Consider the following 21,587-nt stretch of genomic DNA (forward strand, 5'->3'; position numbering starts at 1 on the left):
GCGTTACATAAGTCAACTGCTGTTAATTATATATTCATAGCATATCCTGTTCGCTCAGGTGTTTCATGTAAATGGAAGTCATACGTAATGAAACTCATTGGACCAAGCGACGTGACGCTTAAATATTAATTTAATTCTCAAGACCGCCCAACACATTCAAGAAAGCAGCAGAGCGCACAATAAAATCCGCCATTGTGGCTCCTCCACACGAGCGTTGCTGTAACAGATCGCAATGGTGGGGTTGAGCCAAAATGGCGGCTCTCTGGCTGTAGTTGCAGACACGCCCCCTGTGAGTCAGAGACTTTAGGAGCGCTAGTGTAATGACAGCTCGAAGCTGTCCACGTCAACACTGCTACAACCATGGACTCCGCGGCTCTGGTAGGTTATGTGTGCCATTTAATCCTTGCTCTTTTTTATTTGACTTATCGTAAACGCTGAAATCATATATCGAGAGGCTTGAGCAGCTTGTGCGCAGTTTTTGTCCTTAAATCTAAGCAGAAATATCTTTACTACAGCGATTAATTTCGCTTTATATTATTCTAAGGCTTAGCCTGCTAAGTTGAAAAAAAATATTTTAAGAAAACCTACGGTTGTGAACTACTAGAAACGTGTGTTGTTTTGTGTTATATACGCTGGTGCTTTCATTTTACATTCCCGAAATCGAAATGTTGCTGCCAGAGACCGATCCTGTTTCTCTGCGAGCAAGTGAACATTTCTGGGAGCAAAGCATAACATTATTTTCCTATTATAGTCGTGCCAAATGCGAATGTTGTTGTGTGTTCCTCTTATTGTGCGCTACAGGTTTGATCATGTTCATTCTGCACTTGTGCTCCGTTTGTTCTGAAAGTTTTTCCGTGTAGTCGTGGAAGATATGGGTTTTCAGAGTGAGACGTGGATGCCACGTCCTCGATGCGCGTCTGCCGGAGCGGAGCGCGCGCTGCCTGTGCGGTGCGCGTGATTGATTCCACAGGTGGACACTTGGAGGAGATCAGGGTTACTGCTTGCCATGGACATTTTAATACTCTTATGAGTTGACCTATATAAACAACATCACTTCTCACTACAAATGATTAATGAAGTAGTAGCTTAGCTGTAGAAAAAGAGCAGCGACTCGGTTTGTCGCCTTTACTGAATATACCTTATAAATGGGAGGGGGGCGGGTGATTTTAAAGTAGCTATTTAACATTATAATACTGTTAGATGAAGGATGACACTTAAACATGTAAATTAATTGATATATTTCAATAAAATGTACTGTTGTCTCAAGGTAAATGTCAAAAAATTTACATTTAATACATGTATGTGTGCTATAAATAAAAAGGTGATGGTACAAGTGACATTCATTCATTACTGACTTTGACAAAAGGAAAGGCCTTGCATTGTTATACTCATTGTTTACACACAATACACTGTTTCAAACAACCTTGGAATGAACAGATGCAGTAGCATACTACATATGTTATCATTAAATTGAGCAAAGTATTCATTAAACCTTATAGTTAAAAGTCATTCATGTATTCTTTATTGCATAGAAACATAGTTTAATAGATATTTAATAGCTGTTATAATTTACAGCCGATGAGGTTTCGGTATTGGGCCCTAAAGGTCTGCATTGAGACAGGATTGTCTCATATTTCAGCCAGATGATCTGAAAAGATGATGGTTTTCCCCTGTTCACCTGGCTCAAGTTCTGTGATACACTCAGACTTTGAATCAGTGGTAGTCAGTGCATGACAGAACTTTGGCCCGGATGGACCCAAAGCGAGAGCCAACAGCCTGTTTTGACTAAACCTTCTCTGTCTGTATCGACATGTGTGACAGATGTATTTAATCTTGCATTTAAAAACAAAAGTGTTGAACTTTCGAAATTAACATCAGCATGATTTATTTTCAACCAGGAACCCTCGCTGTACACAGTTAAGGCAGTCTTCATCTTAGACAACGATGGAAACAGACTACTCTCAAAGGTGCATAGACTCCTCCTTTACACTTATTTCTTTCATTAAAGATGGATAATTTACACTTGAGATATTTTAGCATGTTAAAAATGATAAATATTTATTATTTGAGAAATTATCTCAATATTTATTATCAGATATGTATTATCACTTGAATTATTTATATATAGTATAATATTTATTGATATTATTATGTTGTTATTATCACTATTAGTGTTATTATACATATGAGAATGGATAAGAATTGAATCTTGATGTTTTATCCATTTTAAAATGTTTTTAAAAATGTATTTTAAACATGATTTCGATATTTATAAATAATATTTTATTCAATAAAGACATTTGTAATTATTGAAATATATTTAGTTATGGGCAGCACAGTGGCGCAGTAGATAGTGCTGTCACCTCACAGCAAGAAGGTCGCTGGTTTGAGCCTCGACTGGGCCAGTTGGCTGTGTGGAGTTTGCGTGTTCTCCATGTGTTCGTGTGGGTTTCTTTCGGGTGCTCCAGTTTCCCCCACAGTCCAAATACATGTGCTATAGGTGAATTGGGTGAGCTAAATTGTCCATAATCTATGTGTGTGAATGGGAGTGATGTTTCCCAGTGATGGGTTGCAGCTGGAAAGGCATCCGCTGCGTAAAACATATGCTGGATAAGTTGGCGGTTCATTCTGCGGTGGTGACCCCAGATTAAAAAAGGGACCAAGCCGAAAAGAAAATGAATGAATATTTAGTTATTATTTTTATTTTTAAATATATTTAATAATTTTTATCTCTTTTGTTTACCAGTTTTAATCATTTTTAATTCATTTAATAATTTTTTTCTTGTTTCTTTTATTCATGTTTCTGTAAAACCTTTTGAATTACCATTGTGTATGAAATGTGCTATATAAATAAACTTGCCTTGCCTATTATTATTTATTATGTTATTCATTATTATATTAGTACATTATATTACTATAATGTCAGTATAGTAGTAGTATAGTAGTATATTATGTGCCTTGTGTAGTTATAAAACTGTTTAATAACTAATAATCTAGTTATTATTATTTATGATATTATTTATTATTATATTAGTACATGTGCCCTTTGTAGTACAGGGATGGAATCTAATTAGATATCTAAAATGACTTTAATTAATGATTTCAATACTTATAATTATACACTGCGTAAAACATATGCTGTATAAGTTGACGGTTCATTCCGCTGTGGCGACCCCAGATTAATAAAGGAACTAAGCAGAAAAGAAAACGAATGAATGATATTTATAATTATTATTTTATTTAATAATGACATTTATAATTATTTCAAAATGTAATTATTATTTATTTATTATATTATTTATTATTATATTAGTACATGTGCCCTTTGTAGTACAGGGATGGGATCTAATTACATATCTAAAAATGTCTTCTTTTATTGAAAGAATAGCTAATGTCAAAGAATAACTTTGTATGATAAATATGATATATTGAAACCCTGATGTTTCTCTTTTAGAGTAACTGGGACAAAAATATTAAATTACGTAAATGAGCACACCTTAAAGGGATAGATCAGATAAAACTGAAAATCATGCCATCATTTTCTCACCCTACACTTGTCACAAACCTTAATGAGTGTCCTTTTTCTGTTTTATATCAGAAAAAAATCTGGAAATACTATTAACTTTTATTATAATTGTTTTACCTACTATGGTAGTAACAGTTTACTTACTATGTTCAACAAAAAAATGAAACTCATTAAGGTTTGTCAGTAATTAATTTTCATTGTGGTGTTAACTATAACTTTATTCAGATCTTAGTTATCTCTATATATTTTATTCCCATTTGTATTTATTTAAGTTAGGATTGCTTCCATTATGTAAAACTGCAACATATTACTTGAAGAAAAAACAAACATGTTACAAATCAATATCTATGTCCTGTAACAAATGATTCCTGTGAAATTTCAGTACTATGATCCAGAACTCTACCCCTCCATGAAGGAGCAGAAGAATTTTGAAAAGAACGTCTTCAACAAAACACACAAAGCTGACAGTAAGTTGATTATTTTACAGGCTCTGTGTTGCGTTTTATTCGGCATCCTGCAAAATGTGCATAGTAAATAGACGTGGCCGTCTGCTTTATGTTCCAGCTCAAGCTCTTCTCTAAGGGTTTCGTGAATTTGGAGATCTTATCGTGTCGATTAAGACCAGAAGCACTCTCAGTAAAATAAGAAGTGTCCCAGATTAGTCCCAGGTCGAGTTTCAAAACTAGTTTAGTGAGGGCCTTGGTCATTAGAACTTACAAGGATCCTCTGGGGCTTGTAGGTCAGATTACTGAAAAACTGGGTGGAGAACCTGTTCCATTTAATTCATAAATGTTTTTAGTCACTTGCCCTGTGGGGCGAAGGAGTGTGACACCGGGACAGTAAAACCACCCTGATTCTTTCAGCTGAGGTAATGTAGTCAAAATACACACCTGTATTTGTCACTTAAAGGTGAAACAACAAATGGTGATCTGTGTGTCAAGAGTCCTTCTTGACTGCACTGTAAGAAAATGCCAGTAATACTGTAAAATTTACAAGTGCTCTGTAAATTAATAATTACAATTGTGCTGTAGTGTTAGCGTTTACAGTTTTACATTGTTAATTTACAATGCACTTTTTACAGTATTACTGTATAAAATTGCCAGTAATACTGTAAATTAGACAGCAATTTTTTACAGTGTGTAGTTCATTCTTCATTCAGATAGTCAGACAAATATATATAGATGTTCATCTGAGTGAAAATCTGACCTACAGGTGTTTTCTTCACATGAAACTTTGAGTAATATGACACCAGCATATAAGCACAACACCACAAGTAAAATACTGTCCAGGGGTCATTAAAATAATGTTTTTTGTAATTCATGTGCCCTCATAATCAAAATGATCCTTGTGGATGCGATCAACCTGTCAAGAGATCTACTAATAGCTAACCACAGTCAACCAACCATCTATATGTGTCATTTCCCAATGAACAGCGTCCCACCAGCACTTTTTCTTATCTAAGAAGCAGTTTCATTTATTCACATACTTGTGAAATGTTTTGCAATTTACATTGCTGATTAATAAAAACACTTGCACGGTCCTGAATATTACATTTAGGATTTTCTATATGGTCTTACTCTATATATGATACTGACCTTATAATAACTTGAGTTAAAAGAACAATTAAGGGTGTGTTCACACTTAGAAGGCTTGTATAGCTATAAGATGTGGCCATAAAAAGAATCGAAAACTCAGGCATGGTAATTTTTTTTCCTCATTTTTTCTTGATATTGCTCATTACATGTAAATACTGACACTGGAAACCGCTTTTATGGTATGTATTATGCTTCAAAACACACTGCAAGTAGAATAGTTGCCCCAGAGTTTGTTTTAAATGAACCAAAGTGTGAACACATCCTTACTTTGTTCTATGGTCAGGCTTAAATCTACCAAGAAAACCAAAGTGAAAAACACCCTCGCTTTGATCTCGGTTCGAAGTTTATTTTGCCACTAAACTGTATAAAACCCTCACATAGATCGATATTTTTGACTGAATATTCACATTTAAAATAAATAAATGGTATAAATAAAAGCATAGTTGACCCAAAAATAAAGGTTCTCACAATTTACTCACACTCATGGATATTTTAAATAATGTTGGAAACCTGCAGCCACTGACATTCATAGTAGGAATTAATTACACTGTGAAAGTCTGTTGCTGCATCCCAATTCACATACTTTCCTACGCCCTGAAACTATGTACTTTTTTGTAAAGGAAAAATATATACTTTTGAATGGGTAACAGAAGAGCATGCAAACTTTGGGTCATATTACTTCCTCGTTAACAGATCGTTGTGTTGCTTATTTATGAGCCCTGTCTACATCTCAACACATCATCCACATTTCTGTCATATTTAATTTCCTACCTTATTGGAGAAACAGCAGCAGGATAATCTGCCATTCTCAAGTCTTTCATCCAGAGAAATCTTTTCAGGTCTTTGGGTAATTCTGTATTAAGACCTTAATATCCAAACACATCTTTATATAAGTTCAGTATTGTTGTTGCAGATAAAACGTAACACTGAAAACGCGATTTAAATTATTTCCAGTTGGCTAGATCTTAATTAACAGTCATACGAACATCTCTACCGAAGCCTTTCTACTTGACGCTTGGTCTCGCACATCCATCATGTTTGTAGTTTATTTACATTTTTAACCTGCGTTTGTAGTTCTAATCGAATTCACATCCAATACGCAATGTGTTGTGGGTAATATCAGCGGTTAGAGTGTGGACGGTTATACACTTAAAACCTCTACCAGAAATAGTAAACCATCCAGGAACCTTTGGCATACACTTTACAACAAACTTCAATTTGGGACTTACTAATTCAGTAAGAACAGAACAGATACTATTCAAAATGGAACGTAGCATATGACTGCTAGTTTATGCCATTATTCAAAGTATCTTCTTTGTGTTCAAAAGATGAGAGAAATTCTAAAATGTTTAGAAGCACTTGGGATTGTCATTTTTGTCTGAACTATCCCTTTCTGGTTTCTGTCCTTGTGTGCAGATGAGATCGCCTTCTTAGAGGGAATGACGATAGTCTACAAGAGCAGCATAGACCTGTTCTTCTATGTAGTCGGCAGCGCTCAGGAAAACGAGGTGAGTCCTGTATGCAGATGAGCTGGCATGTGATTGGCTGGAGTTAACACAGTCACTTGTTTTGCATGTGACTGTAATTCTTTCCTACTGCTATGGAGAGCTGGCCAGTTTTGGACACCGTCTGACATCGGATTCATCTACTTTTGTTTTGAAGAGGATGCAGATGCAACAAAAATGTTTCATCTCATTTCCTTTTCTGTCTCTGTCTATCTCCTCTCTCTTCCTGTGTTTGTCTTCCAGCTCATGTTGATGGCAGTGTTGAACTGCTTGTTTGACTCTCTCAGTCAAATGTTGAGGTGAGTTCATTCTCTAACTAGTGGATAAGCATATACTATGTGGTAAATTACTTGTACTACTATACTAAAACTATACATTTATTCAACATGGAATTTATTATATTGTTTAAAAGGGAAGAAAAGACATTTATAATCTTATTATCATCATTAAAAATATTTCTGTTTCAAATAAATAGTTTTTTTAAAGTGTTTAGGTAGTACTTTTAACAGTAATAATTCAAAAATATGTTTCTTGGGCAACAAATGGGTATATCAGAGTGATTCTGGTGGATTGTGTGACAATGAAAAGGTAATGACTGCTGAAAAATGTAATGTAGACATTTACGTTATTCAATCGTACTGGAAATAAGGGGATAGTTCACCCAAAAATTTAAATTCTCTCTCATCTTTTACTCACCCTTTACTTTTTACAAACCTTTATGAGTTTCTTTCTTCTGTCAAACACGAAAGAAGTTTTTTTTCACCTTTATTATGATAGGACAGAGATTTCAGACAGGAAACCATTGGGAACAGAGAGAGGGGAAGGATCAGCAAAGGACCTCGAGCCGGGAATCGAACTCGGGTCGTCATGAGCACATCGGTGCTATATGTCGGCACACAGTACCACTAGGCTATTAGCGCTGACAGAAGATATTTTTTTAAATATTGTAAACCTTTAACCATTAACTTCCACAGGGTTTTTTCTATTATGGAAATCAATGGTTACCGGTTTTCATCTGTCTTAAAAATATCTTATTTTTTTAGAACAACAGAAGAAAGAAATTCATAGTTTGGAATCACTTGAGGGTGATTAAATAGGGATAAATTTGTCATTATTTGGGTGAACTATGCCTTTAAAAATAAATTCAAACCAACCCCAAATGGTGAGGCCAGTCTGTGTTTGATATTGAAGAACAGGACATTTGCACTAGGGCAGGGGTGTCAAACTCAATTCCTGGAGGGCCACAGCTTTGCACCAAACTAAATGAGTGCTTCAGGATTGTTTGAAACCTACATGTAAGTGTGTTGAAGCAGGGTTGAAACTAAACTGTTTAGTGTTGCGGCTCTCCAGGAACTGGAGTTTGACACCCTTGCACTAGTGGAACGTTTTCATAGCTTATTGGTGGAAATACATGATATTTGCATGTTTGCACAGCTGGTGTCAGGTGTTGGAACACTGGCAGTTTCAAGACATTTACATTAAAGCTATTGTTAGTTGCTTTAACCTGTTAGAGTTTGTAGTGAGGGTGAAAATTCAACCAGGAAAAATGCCTCAAGGGGGTAATTCTCATGGGACAGGCCTGGTGGCTTGTGTAAAAGCCCCTATTGACAACATGTGCTGCTCTTGCTGCCTATAAACTTACTCGTGTAAGAAATTCCAGTAGCTATTTTTGGCATCAAGCCTCCAGTGGTAACCATAGGATATGCAGCAAATAAAGTGTCACAGTAGGCCATTTGTGTGCTCAGATGTGCGGTTCTTCTCCAACAGGAAGAATGTGGAGAAAAGGACTCTGCTGGATAATATGGATGGAGTTTTCCTTGTGGTGGATGAAATCATCGATGGAGGGTAAATAAGGACGTTTTGGTAACACTTTAGTTTAAGGACCAACTCATTATTATATATTAGACTAGTTATAAATGTCATTTTAATTACAATTTTAAAACATTACAATTTTTTTGTTGTCATGTTTGATCAATTTAATTTGTCTTTGCTGTAAAAAAAAATGTATTTTTCTTTTTCTTTTTCTATAAATCAAATATGGTTCACACTAGATGTTTGGAAAGAAGTTTATTTTTTAACTGTATAATTTTAACATTTTCTTGTATCCAATAATTGGATGAACTATTTTCCTCTACATCACCCCAGAGTCATCCAAGATGGCGGTGACTTTTGATGAAATGCATATAGACTAAACAAAATTAATATCTGTGGCTCCTAATGACACACCAATGTCTAATGAATATTCTTTTATGTTCTACTACAGAAAAAACTACATCTTTAGACCTTCTTAATGATGAAATAATTAGCTGCAAAGCTTATCATTACCCACAATGTCAATGCTAGCAATGTTATATTGTACAACTAATGAATTTTTACATTCATATTTTGCTTTTTGACTTTATAGCGTGATCTTGGAGAGCGATCCCCAACAGGTCATGGAAAAAGTCAACTACAGGGTAAGACACTATAGAACAGCAAAATACCAAAATATTACGTGACAACAATACAACCATATTTTGAGTTTTTATTTTTCTGATTTATTAATGAAATTTGATCTAAACAAAGCCTATAAGCTCATCAGAGCAACATTGCAGTGTTTTGCTTCTGAATGAATCCGTTTTTGAACTAATTATTCAATGATTCATTCATAAATACAGTCACTTCTGCTTTCTTTCTGAATTAATTACAAATCATTTGAATGAATCAGTGAATCACTCACCTACTAGCAGGGCATTTTCATAGCTGTAGAGTGTAGAATCTGTGGAATGCTTTGGTCATGAAACAAGGATTAAAACTGATGCAATGTTGCAGTTTTGGCTTGGTTCACAAGATTTATAACTGGATCAGCATTTTTCACATACCAGTAAATTCTCAGCTCATTGGTCAGAGAGCAACAGTTTATGTTCCAGAACTGATCCGAATGGACAGACAGCATCTTTTTAGAGCTTTTATTACTTCACCATTTGGAGCAACAATTAAGGCTACTTAATTCTTAATCAAATTAAAAAGCCTTATCTTACTCCAAGTTGACCAAGTATTAAATCTAAAGGTCAATAGACAAACAAACTACCTTTTTTATACAATGGACACTACTGGTCAAAAGTTTGGGGTCAGTTTTTATTTTATGCTCTTTTTTTTTTAAGAAAATTATTCTGTTCATCAAGGTGCCATTTATTAAATGTAAAAAAAAGTGTTAAATATTTATTCAAATGTTAAATAACTGCTTTTTATAGTATGTGGTTTCAAATTAAATTATCACTCCACTCATTATTGCTTTTATTACTATTACCATTATTAATAATAATAATAATTATTATTATTATAATTATTATAATAATAATAATTATTATTATTATTATTTATATTGCAGTGATTTCTGAAGGATCGTGACTATGAAGTCTGGAGTAATGAAGCTAAAAATTCATCTTTAAAATCACTAAATAAATTATTAAACTAAATTTTAATCTACTTTTGAACAGTTATTTTATAGTGCAATAACATTTCACAATTTTACCATTTGTACTGTATTTTTGATTAAGTAAATGCAGCCTTGGTGAGCAGGAGAAGCTTAACTTAAAACGTTTAAAAATCAGACCCCAAACTTTTGACCGGTAGTGTGCATAATACTAAATTTCATTTTACTAGTTTGTCCATTCTGTCAAATTGATTTAACACATATAAACAGCTCTAAAATTCATTTTCAGGACTCAGTCACATTATTCAAACACTCTTGGACTGATTATTTTGGTGTGGAGTATGATTACTGTGACCGTATCGTCCCTAAATGAACGAACTGAGTGAAGTGAGAAAATGCGACTTGTTCTTAAACAAGAATCCATGTGAAAGCGGTTTCTTTAATACACCCAGTGCAATTCAGCGACGCAAGTGTTATTTGTGATATACAGTAGTTGAATTAAATAAACTAAATTGGCCATAGTGTACAAGTGTGTGAATGGGAGAGTGTATGGGTTGTTCCCAGTCCCAGTGCTGGAAGGGCAGAGTATTTACTATACGCCAGAGTAATCGTTGGTTCATTGATCAATTAGGGACTATATATAGCGTATAAGGAAAAGAGAGTAAAGGAGAGTAAATAGACTGAACAACTAAGCACTGGACTAAAGTCAATATTTTTTTTTTAGATTGATTAGTGATATGCGTCTGTATAGGCAGATGCACAACATGCATACAAGTTGCTTATTAAACACACACGGATACTCAAACATCATTAAATTTTAAAGAATTTTTAAAATTAAACTAAATTTATTTATGTCTACATAAATATAAAACTCTACCTCCTCCCACTCTTTCTTCACCTCAGGGGGCTTTGGTGTAATGCATGTTACACCTAAAGCACACCCATAACTCATTAAGAGAATGAGGACAATCCTTTCAGACCTTTTAGAGTTTTTCCTGTCCTTAAAATAGCAAAACTGTAGTCAGACATGCTGTAAGTGCATCTGTGCCGTATGCATTAGACCATGCACTTAAACCATTAAAATAGAGCCCTTAGTGTCATTTATTAATTTATGTCCGACCTAAACCATCTGAGCTACCACTGCCAACTTTTTTATGTTCAGTTATTTTGGTAATTATTAGTAAAAGTGTTCAGAAAAACATCTAAATCCTAACATTCAACCACAATCATACGTTCAGAAACATTGTCATAGCACATATAGAAAACAATATAATACAGAAAATATAGAGACATCTTTTTCCCAGTCTTGCACACCCCTAAGTTGTCAAATATAAAAACAGTACTGCAAGTCATTTGAACATCTATTTTTATCACGTTACATGTAACATCACATTTTTTATTGTTTATGTTTACCTCTGCCCATTAATTCAGCTTAACAGGAGTTGCCTTTTATATTCTGCTTGTTTATAATTCTTAATTAAATTGTGGAAGACTAATAAACGGAAGATTCTACTCCATCATTCTAGAAATAATGTGTCCCTTTGGCATAAATCCACACACACAAAGTCTAAATGTCCATCTCTTGCCCTGTCAGTGTGTGTCGGATCAAGCGTACGCCTTCGTCCTTTTTGATTACATCACTGGGTCCACAGAGAGTCAGGGAGACAGCCGGCAGCTCCTGTAGCTCTGCTTCAGCCCAGTGGCCCGGGCAGGTAAATGCATGGTGTGAAGCTCAAAGGAACAGCTGTAACCCCCGGCAGACCATCAATACTGAGAAAACGTCCCGTTGACATCTGACCATAAAGCTTTCACTGTCGAGTGAGAGACACTGAGACGCATCTTTGAGTTACGCTCACATAAACTCACTCAATCAATGACTGACCTCAGTCCACACGTCTGATTTATGCTGGCCAGGGTTTTATTTTTCACTCGCGCTAGAGGGACGATGCTCTCCTACTCATAAAAGCATTAACATTTTAAGCAGTTAATCACGGTAAAATATGATTTTGAAATAAAACAGAAGTACAAATATAAAATGTAACCACATAAAAACTTGTAAATTGTACATTTCTGCCATCCATGAGTGTGTTTTAGTGATTGTGCTGGTTCTTAACAGTAGTCTACAAATGTACGTAAATTTTTTATGTTCTTATTTGAGTATTTTTATTCAAGTTCAGGGTCATCGTCCAGGGATAGACTTTGTTCCACTTGGATCCATCCATAAAATAAATGATTAACTTTTAAAGACGTTTTTAAAAATACCACAAACATGCAATGGGACTGTACTCATTATTAGATTCAAGTCTAATCTTCAAGTTTTATCTCATATTTCTTAATTTATAGGAAAAATAAATGTGTGGGATTTATTGTAAAATTGAAATGGATTATTAGTGAATACTTTTTTACATCTTGGTTTTTATTTATTTATTTATTTATTTGTTTATTCACAGTTTTAGTGATAGTAGGTCACTAAGTATTTGTGTGCTATAATATAATATAATATAATATAATATAATATAATATAATATAATATAATATAATATAATATAATATAATATAATATAATATAATATAATATAATATAAATTAAAATAATATATAATATAATATAATATAATATAATATAATATAATATAATATAATATAATATAATATAATATAATATAATATAATATAAATTAAAATAATATACAATATAATATAATATAATATAATATAATATAATATAATATAATATAAATTAAAATAATATATAATATAATATAATATAATATAATATAATATAAATTAAAATAATATATAATATAATATAATATAATATAATATAATATAATATAATATAAATTAAATAATATTTAATTTAATTTAATTTAATTTAATTTAATTTAATTTAATTTAATTTAATTTAAAATACTATTATATTCTATTCTATTCTATTCTATTATATTATATTATATTATATTATATTTTATTTTATTTTATTTTATTTTATTTTATTTTATTTTATTTTATTTTATTTTATTATATTATATTATATTATATTATATTATATTATATTATATTATATTATATTATATTTAATTTTATTTTATAAATTAAGACCTTTGTGTACTTTTTATTTTCTTCTTTCAGTTTTCTTTAAATGTCCTTTATTTTAAATTGACACTGAATTAACAGTGATCCTGGTTATCAAAAATCATTGTGATTACATTAAATACATTTATTTTGTGATCATATATATTACTTCAGTACAGTGGTCTGCCAATAGAGATTGTTTATCTATTTATTTATTCCAGTCACAAGCAAAAGCCTTTAAGTATTCTATAGTCTTTGTCACAAGGGAGATCATCAGGAGAAAAGCCTTACTAAATAATTAAACAATGCCACGTTAATGTATATGCAATACTTTTAAAAATAGTTAATGTTTCAGTAGCAGTGTTTTGACATTTAGTAAATTTAGAATAGCCAGTTATAATATCTAGACAAATTGATGCCTGAAACAATACAAAAAAAATTAATGCTGTCAAATGCAGTCTAATGCTCACTCGCTATACAAAACATCTTGTGAAGTCAAATTAACACTGAACTGGGCAAACTGACATTATAATTGGCCATAAATAATAATGTCAAATCATTTGATATTAGCTGCTATGAGTGTTCTTACTTTTTTTTTTATTTGTTTATTTGCTCATTAATTGTGTTTACAGGCAATGTTGTACTGTGTTGCTAATCTTTGTGACCTGTGTTGCTAACTTTGACTATTGTGCACAGTAACACTTAGCACATTTTGTGCGTCACATCTTGCACGATAAATCTGCCTCGTTTTTGTTGTTTCATTTTATAGTAATTTTTCTTGATGCTGGTTCTTTCACAGGCAGATGACAACCCTCTATCAGAACAGAGTGTGGCGCAGGTATTACACACACACACACACGCACACACACACACACACACACACACAAGCACACACACACACTTGAAATGTCTCTGAACTTCTTTAATGTGAATGATCTTGAAGCTGTGTTTAGAAATGTTTGGCTTTCTGTCTAACCATCATTAACAGCTGTAGTGATTTCAGCCTTGCTCTGACCTCTAACACCAACTTTAACCCTAACAGCACATCACAGAGAAACTGGCTCTCACCACTAATGTAAGTGCATGAACACATAGCAAACTTTTGAGCTTCTATACAGTCTATAATTCTCAAAACAGTGAAAGTTCTCTATTCTATTCTATTCTATTCTATTCTATTCTATTCTATTCTATTCTATTCTATTCTATTCTATTCTATTCTATTCTATTCTAAAGAACAGAACTGTTCATTAAAACCGAAGAAACAAGCTTTCCGTTTAGTATTGTGGTCTTCTAATGCCCCCTTGTGGCCGAAATATGAATTGTTGAAATGATTAAACCATATCACTTCACCCAAAAATTCTGATCACGTTTTATAATATGGACAATTTCTTTGTTAAATTATTAATCTAATGGCTGGGTTTGTCTATATTTACACAAATTTGGGTTAAAACAACTTTACATTTGTTTTTAACATGCAGTTCAATTATGATTTTTTTCTTCAGTAAAATATTAAGGCATTTTTTGCTGTAACCATTGTAATTCATAAAAACACATGGCACTTTGAGAGTCAAAAAAATAATAATACAATGTCTGTTTGTTTGTTTGTTTGTTTGTTTGCTCATTTGTTTGTTTTTTTGGAAGCTTGTTTTATGAATCATCAGTTTTAGCTCAAATCTTCTTCTTCTGTAGTCACCTAATTCTTGCATGGCCTGGGTAAATTAATAGCATTTTCATATTTCATATTATTATAAATATTTTTATATTATCAAATTTCATATTTCACACACTTAATTACTGCACTATTGGGGTTATAATGCAAGCTTGGTTTTTATTATATGATACTGTACATTTATTATATGCTAATTATGTTAAATAAATACAGACATATTAGCTGAATAACGTGTCTCAGAGTTCATTATATTGCATTTTAAATTGTATTTTTTTTATATTTATTTGTTTGTTTATTTATGGTCAAAGCTAATTAATCTTATTTACTGGAATTCTGTTTTCATTTGTAGGTGTTACAGTCAGCAAAGGAGCAGATCAAGTGGTCAATCCTAAAATAAGTCAGAAACAAAAACTTCCCCTTACTTCTGAAGGAATCTGTAAATAATTGAAAGGGAATTTCATTGTTATTTTGAATGAGATGTAATTTAATTCTTGAAGTAGCACATCAGGGGCACTTGTGTCTCATGTTTCATACTAAGATATTTATATTTTGTGTCAAAGAGTAAATTAGGTCATTTCTGCTTTGTAGATTTTTTTAATTCATATGAAATGCAAATTTCGCTAACACCTACACACATGCTTGAATGTTTCCAAAGAAGTTGCAATTTCTTTTCTTTTTTTTTTACATTTGCAAATATTTATATACTTCTATGGTGTTTAGATGTTATAAGTTCATTAACCATTGGGTTGTGACTTTTTTATGATCAGGAATATGATTGTATAAACCTCTTGTTTACTCTTTTGTCATTTTGCTATATGTCAACATTGCTTTACCACCTTTTGTCAAAAATATTATACACGATTCTGAGTTCTGTTACGCTAGGCCTACAACTTAATATTTAGCTATATTTTTAAAATGAGAAACAGGCAATATTAAAAATTGACTAGAAGCATTTTTATTATTATTATTATTATTATTATTATTATATACTTCATTGTAATATTAAAGGCAACACTGTAAAAAATATAAAAATAAAAATAAAAAATAAAATAAAAATATATATGATCAATTAGTGTTTTTAGTTCATTGTAATTTATTAATCTAAGTTAATCATGTTCTAACTTAATTTTATAAGTTACGCAAGCTGTTTTAAGTCAGTTTAACATAATATATGTTTAATTGACTCACAAGGTTAATTTGATTCGACTTAAAGATTTAAGGCAACCAGGGTTTTTTGCAATGAAAACACTGGCCTACGTGTAATACAGCTATGAAATATTGAAAGTACGGCAATTTTTAATTAAGTCTTTGGAGATACAAACTGACAAAATTTTCCATAAAAACAAGGATATTTGCTAGAATTTTCTCTATGTGAAATAAACTATTTATATGCCCTGGATTTGTTTAATTTCTTTAAACCATGGTTTCATGAAAAATATTGTGAACGAAAGTGTCATGGTATAAACTAATAAATGTTTGTGTTTTTTAGCATTCATTTGGTCGTTTCTGATTGTTTGAGTCCGCACTACAAGCGCGACAGCTTTGCTGCTTGTTTATTGGTGAGAGAATAGTTACTGTGAACCAATCATATTGTTTCCTCGTGAATATTCTGCATAGATTTTCATATATTTAGGGTTGATCTAGAGAGGGTGTGGCTAGGTCTGTCATTCGTCACTGTGGGCCAATGAGAATCTCAAAGCTGAGTCTCCACCTACATGAATAATGAAGGGGCGTCTGCAGTTGAGTCTTCAAAACGTGATTGGTCACAGTCCATAAAGGAGGGTGGAGACTTTTTTTAACTGGAGCGTTCAGTAGCCAATCATATTTAACTCTTTCTGTTCGGAATTCCGCAATACAGACAGTCGGTGCCTGTCAAAGCAGATCTGTTTGCACTGATTATTTCTCCAGAGAAAGTTGGACTAGTTGTATTTATTTACCGTCTTGTAATAGTTATGTGGGTCATTTTGTGTTTAAAATAAGCTACTGAAAAGGTTAGTAGTTATTATAGTTTTAAAGGCAATCGACTAAACATTAATCAAATAGTTTGTTTAGTTTATTTGTCATTTTAATTAGGTTACTTTTTTACATTTTACATATTTAATTTTTTCTTTTTTGAAATTTTAGAGTCAACAGGAACTACACTGTAACAAATATCTGTCAATGAACAGTTTTAGTGTCAACAGGAGCTACACTGTAACAAATAGGCTATCTGCCACTTAGTTTTAGAGTCAACAGGAGCTACACTGTAACAGATATCCGTCAATGAATAGTTTTGGAGTCAAGAACACACTGTAACAAATATCTAACACTTTTCTTAGGTCACGTTTTCGAAGATTTCAATGGTAAAAGTTGTTTAAAGAAAGATAAAGGTCCCATAATGCAATTCAAAAGCATAAAGAGCGTGAAAAAAAACATGAATCTCAAAATACGGCTGATAATTAGGAAAAGGGAAAATAATTTTCAAATAAAGGAAAATTTTTAAGAAATAAAAGTTGGTTGTGTTGAAAAAAATTATGGAAAAAAACAAGACAAATTTGCTAAATAAAATTGTAGCATGGTGTTATCAGTGAATCGTCTGTTTATACGCATAATGCCTAAAACGGAGGTGATTAAGTTATATATATATATATATATATATATATATATATATATACGCACAAAAATTATGTTAGACCGTCATCTCAGAAATAGCTTTATTGGCAGATCTATGTTTCCATAGGCTATGAGTTTGTTTTACTGACAGAAGCTTCCACACAGTCGAAGTCATGACTTCATTAATTTTCTGCTTCGTTTTTTTAATAACTTCGTTTTATTTTTATAACTTGTTTTTCATCATATGACATTTAAAAATACTTATTGTAGAAGTTAAAGGTATTTATTTAGGCTACAAACCATTGTGAAACATATGCTGACAGAAATAGCGAGTGCTGGATGGAGGGGTGTTTCGTGAACACGTGACTAAGATGTCTAGGTTGATAAGCTCTGGCGCTGATTGGTTACATTTTTCCAGCCTTTTCATATCTGTTTGTTCTCTTGCTGCTGTATGGCTATATGTAGGCCCACACGGAATATGCGCGCGCAGAATTCCGCAGATTTTCCGCAGAATTTCGCAAATTTTTAGCTCATCATTAAGTCTGTTTATTTACTTGGGTAAATGTGTGTAAATCTATGTATATTACTGTACAAACTGCATTGTACATAAATCAGATGAACATTTTCATATTAGTCAATAATATTACTATAGCTAATTTAAAAACTGAATAATTTCTGTCTTTTAGTAGAGATATTATATGAGAGACTTGCTTTGTTTACCAAATTAATGAATCTAATTCGATTTGCATTTTAAACATTATATAAAGGTTAAAAAGGTGTTACTTTTTATTTCACATATTAAGGTTTTAGTCATGCTACTCCCAAAATAATTTCGCAGAAATCCGCAGATTTCTAGCAAAATTCTTCGCAGAAATAACAAAAAACATCCACAGATTCCGTCTGACCCTTTCCTTTTCATCTCTCACTTCTTGTGTTTAGTTTATGCGTTATATGTAAAAAGCAACATTAGCAGCTATTATAATAATTTTGCATGAAATACATTCTTATGTAAAACTCATATAGGCGACTGTAAGTTTAGTTGTAACAGTCAGCTGTAATTATAAAAAACCGATATTAAGGTATAATTATTTTCTGATGACACCACAATAATTTTGTGCATTTTAACCGTTAAATAATTAAATTAAACTGCAGTTAAGGTCATACAATATTTACGTAGTGGCCAGCATGCTGCATGGTAAATTTATTATATTGATCATAATAAATTTAATGACAAAAATAAAACTGAAGTTAACTAATTTAGGCTAATTTTAAGCATTTTAATCGAACTTACGATGTAAACGAATATTTTATTCTCTATTTTATGTAGTGGCTAAATGTACCCTATGTTTTTATAATTATTTTATAATATAATTGTAACTCTTATCATTTTGATATAATATTTTAAATATTAGGCTACTTCAATCCATTTTAATTAGTTTCCATTATACTATTGTGTTCATTTAGCTTTATAAAATGCTTATTTATAAAATATTATTTCTTTTATATAGATAAATTCATTCATTCATTTTCCTTCTGCTTAGTCCCTTTATTAATCAGAATTTGCCACTGCAGAATGAACCACCAACTTATACAGCATATGTTTTACTCAGTGGATGCCCTTCCAGCTGCAACCCAGTACTGGGAAACCTTCATACACACACATACACTACAGCCAATTTATCCAGCTTATCCAATTCACCTATAGCGCATGTCTTTGTTTGGACTGCAGGGGAAACCGGAGCACGCGGAGGAAACCCACGCGAACACGGGGAGAACATGCAAACTCCACACAGAAATGCAAACTGTTAATTAATTCAGTTATTAATTATTTTATTTAATTTTATTCAAACATCTCCACAGGTCCCCTGTACTGTTTTGTGGTATCCTGGTTGACCTGAAATAAACTTTAAAAACTGGGATAGTGTAAAAAAAGAAGAGCTAATCAAAACTGCATTTACTGAGTTTAACTGTTGCCTTCATTTTCTTATAAGAGTAGTTCAGTGGCAATGAGAGAAAATGCACGAATTATTATAAAAGTTAAACAGACAAATGGACTTCCGCCGTATGTGATCAATGACCGCCTCAACAAGGGCTATCTTAAATATATCGTTTTATTAAGTTCATCCCCAAAAATAATGAATAAATGATTGTGACGTGTCTGTCGCACTAATAGCTCTCTCTAGTGGACAAACATAAAACTACATTGTCCTCTTGAAAAATAAAGAGTTGCTGATTATAAGCTATACACCTATGGGCGACACGCGTTTATTATTAAATTGATCTTAAAATGATTCAAAACTTTTGCATTTACACCTCTGCGTGTGCATTTGGGAAGCTTTTAAATTTAGGTAGGCAAAATCCAGGCAGAAACCCCAAAATTTTAAGAGGTTAAACCGGGAACAGATAATATCTCGTCTTATTTAGTTAATCAAGGTGATTTGTCTAGGTTTACAGATTAAAAAAAAAAAAAAAAAGCATAAACTGAGAGTCAAGTTACTCCATTATAGTCAGGATGATGAGACCCAAGCCATCCTCCCAATCACTGATGTAGGCTATCTTGAACCCTTACTGAATTCCATCATTTGTAGCCTCATATGTTTCCTGTGTGTGATTATACAGAGAGGTCAAACTGCGAGCGCGGGACACACGTGTCGCAGCATCTTCTCATCCCCAGGAAGTGTGTTTTTCAGAGAGTAGCGGGTGTTAATAGATTTCAGACCGCTCGCAGCTGCTCGCAAAAAGCGCTTCAAAGTGCTCAACCGCCGGATGAAACAGCGTCCCGTCATCTGTCACGGGTCTCTTCGTGGGACAGAACACGCGATGTCCCCAAAATCAGCCCTCCGCGAGGTCATGACTGCACGCTCGCTTCCTCGAGGACTTCACCTTGGTGATATTTCAACACATATTACACTTTACACATAACGCGTTGAATGATAAATGACATGGCAGGGATTCACATCATACAAATGCATTCACAGTAGGCTATAGCCTGTTACGCTATATAAATTTATAATGCAAACAAATAAAATGTCAATAAATATGTAAAATTTGGGGTTCAACTGAATTCAAATGACACTTTTTAACCCAACAATTTGGTTTTGTCCATATTTGGCCAAATGTTGGGTTAAAACAACCCAGCATTTTCAAGCAAGCTCTCTGAAGCTCCATATTTGATTGACAAAAAAAGTAGAACTAGGCCTTAGACAGCTGTCAATCAAGTATGTCATCTGCACACTGTGAGGAAAGCAGGTGTAGAGAGTACTTTCAAAGGTTTATAAAGGATCCATATTGGTACCTTAAAGGTGCATATGAGGTACCAAAAGTGAAGATGTTAGTACTTAAAAAGTATAACTTAAAAAAAAAAAACTAGACAGATTTATAGGTTTTTTCATCAAAGGCATTTCTTTATCCCCCAAAGCTGAGTGATTAAAGGAAAAAAACTGGCCATGTCATGTCTAGATATTCTAATAAAATAATCCTAACCATATAACCTGTAATTTATCCTACCTATTTATTTGAAGTATACAGTAATCAACATTTGAAGTGGATCATTCATCAGTCTTGTTCTAAAACTGCTGAACATTTGTTCAATTCATCTTTATTTCTATAGCGCTTTTACAATGTAGATTGTGTCAAAGCAGCTTAACATAGAAGATTATAGTAAATTGAAACTGTCTCAGTTCAGTTTTCAGAGTTGAAGTTCAGTTTAGTTCAGTTCAGTGTGGTTTAATTTTCACTGCTGAAAGTCCAAACATTGAAGAGCAAATCCATCGATGCGAAGCTCCACAAGTCCCAAACCAAGCAAGGCACTGGCGAGGAACAAATTTCACCATTTGATGAAAGTGAAGGTCTTAGGACAAATTTGATAAACTTTTTGCACTGGCAAATAATATCATTTATCAATATAATTCTGTCACCTCTCCTGACATTTTTATCTAACTCACATTTACACTTTCGCACTTGTTAATCTTTTAATAATAATTCATTAAGACAAATTAATCACAATATTAAGAAATATAATATTGTATTGATTTTTTATAATATAGTATGTCTTTTTCTCCATTTTTTACAGTTATAATGTCATTTAAAAACCACACTGACTCTGCTTCAAACAATGGTAAATAATTATTTAACTTTATTTTTTAATCAGTTTTATTTATTTAGCAATTTGGCTACTAAATGACCAAACTGAATAATATATAATAAATAT

The 21,587-nt window shown here is 32.5% G+C and overlaps 1 protein-coding gene across 3 annotated transcripts; it reads left to right on the forward strand.

The window, feature by feature from the left end:
- The first annotated feature begins 283 nt into the window (after nucleotides 1-283).
- On the forward strand, nucleotides 284-15,767 carry copz2 (COPI coat complex subunit zeta 2). 3 transcript variants are annotated; one of them, XR_008836255.1, is made up of 10 exons: nucleotides 284-378; nucleotides 1,899-1,967; nucleotides 3,909-3,993; nucleotides 6,538-6,629; nucleotides 6,870-6,925; nucleotides 8,394-8,471; nucleotides 9,031-9,082; nucleotides 11,636-11,753; nucleotides 13,916-13,954; nucleotides 15,135-15,185. XR_008836255.1 is itself a non-coding variant. In XM_056453400.1 (10 exons), the coding sequence occupies exons 1-10, from the start codon at nucleotides 361-363 to the stop codon at nucleotides 15,180-15,182; spliced, it is 570 nt and encodes a 189-aa protein (XP_056309375.1). In that variant the 5' UTR covers nucleotides 284-360; the 3' UTR covers nucleotides 15,183-15,767. The 3 variants fall into 3 exon arrangements, 2 of the variants coding, with proteins under 2 accessions (XP_056309375.1, XP_056309376.1); XM_056453400.1 differs by lacking the exon at nucleotides 11,636-11,753 and adding an exon at nucleotides 14,159-14,191 and having other exon boundaries at nucleotides 15,135-15,767; XM_056453401.1 differs by lacking the exon at nucleotides 11,636-11,753 and having other exon boundaries at nucleotides 15,135-15,767.
- Nucleotides 15,768-21,587: the final 5,820 nt, after the last annotated feature.

This window comes from Danio aesculapii, chromosome 3, assembly GCF_903798145.1.
Source record: "Danio aesculapii chromosome 3, fDanAes4.1, whole genome shotgun sequence".
In the NCBI taxonomy this organism is placed as follows: domain Eukaryota; kingdom Metazoa; phylum Chordata; class Actinopteri; order Cypriniformes; family Danionidae; genus Danio; species Danio aesculapii.

What these genes read in the sequence shown, in the direction of transcription:
- copz2 (XM_056453400.1), top strand. An exon ending in TCTCTCAGTCAAATGTTGAG is followed by an intron (nt 6,926 to 8,393) that starts GTGAGTTCATTC and finishes CTTCTCCAACAG; the next exon opens with GAAGAATGTGGAGAAAAGGA. An exon ending in CAGAACAGAGTGTGGCGCAG is followed by an intron (nt 13,955 to 14,158) that starts GTATTACACACA and finishes TAACCCTAACAG; the next exon opens with CACATCACAGAGAAACTGGC.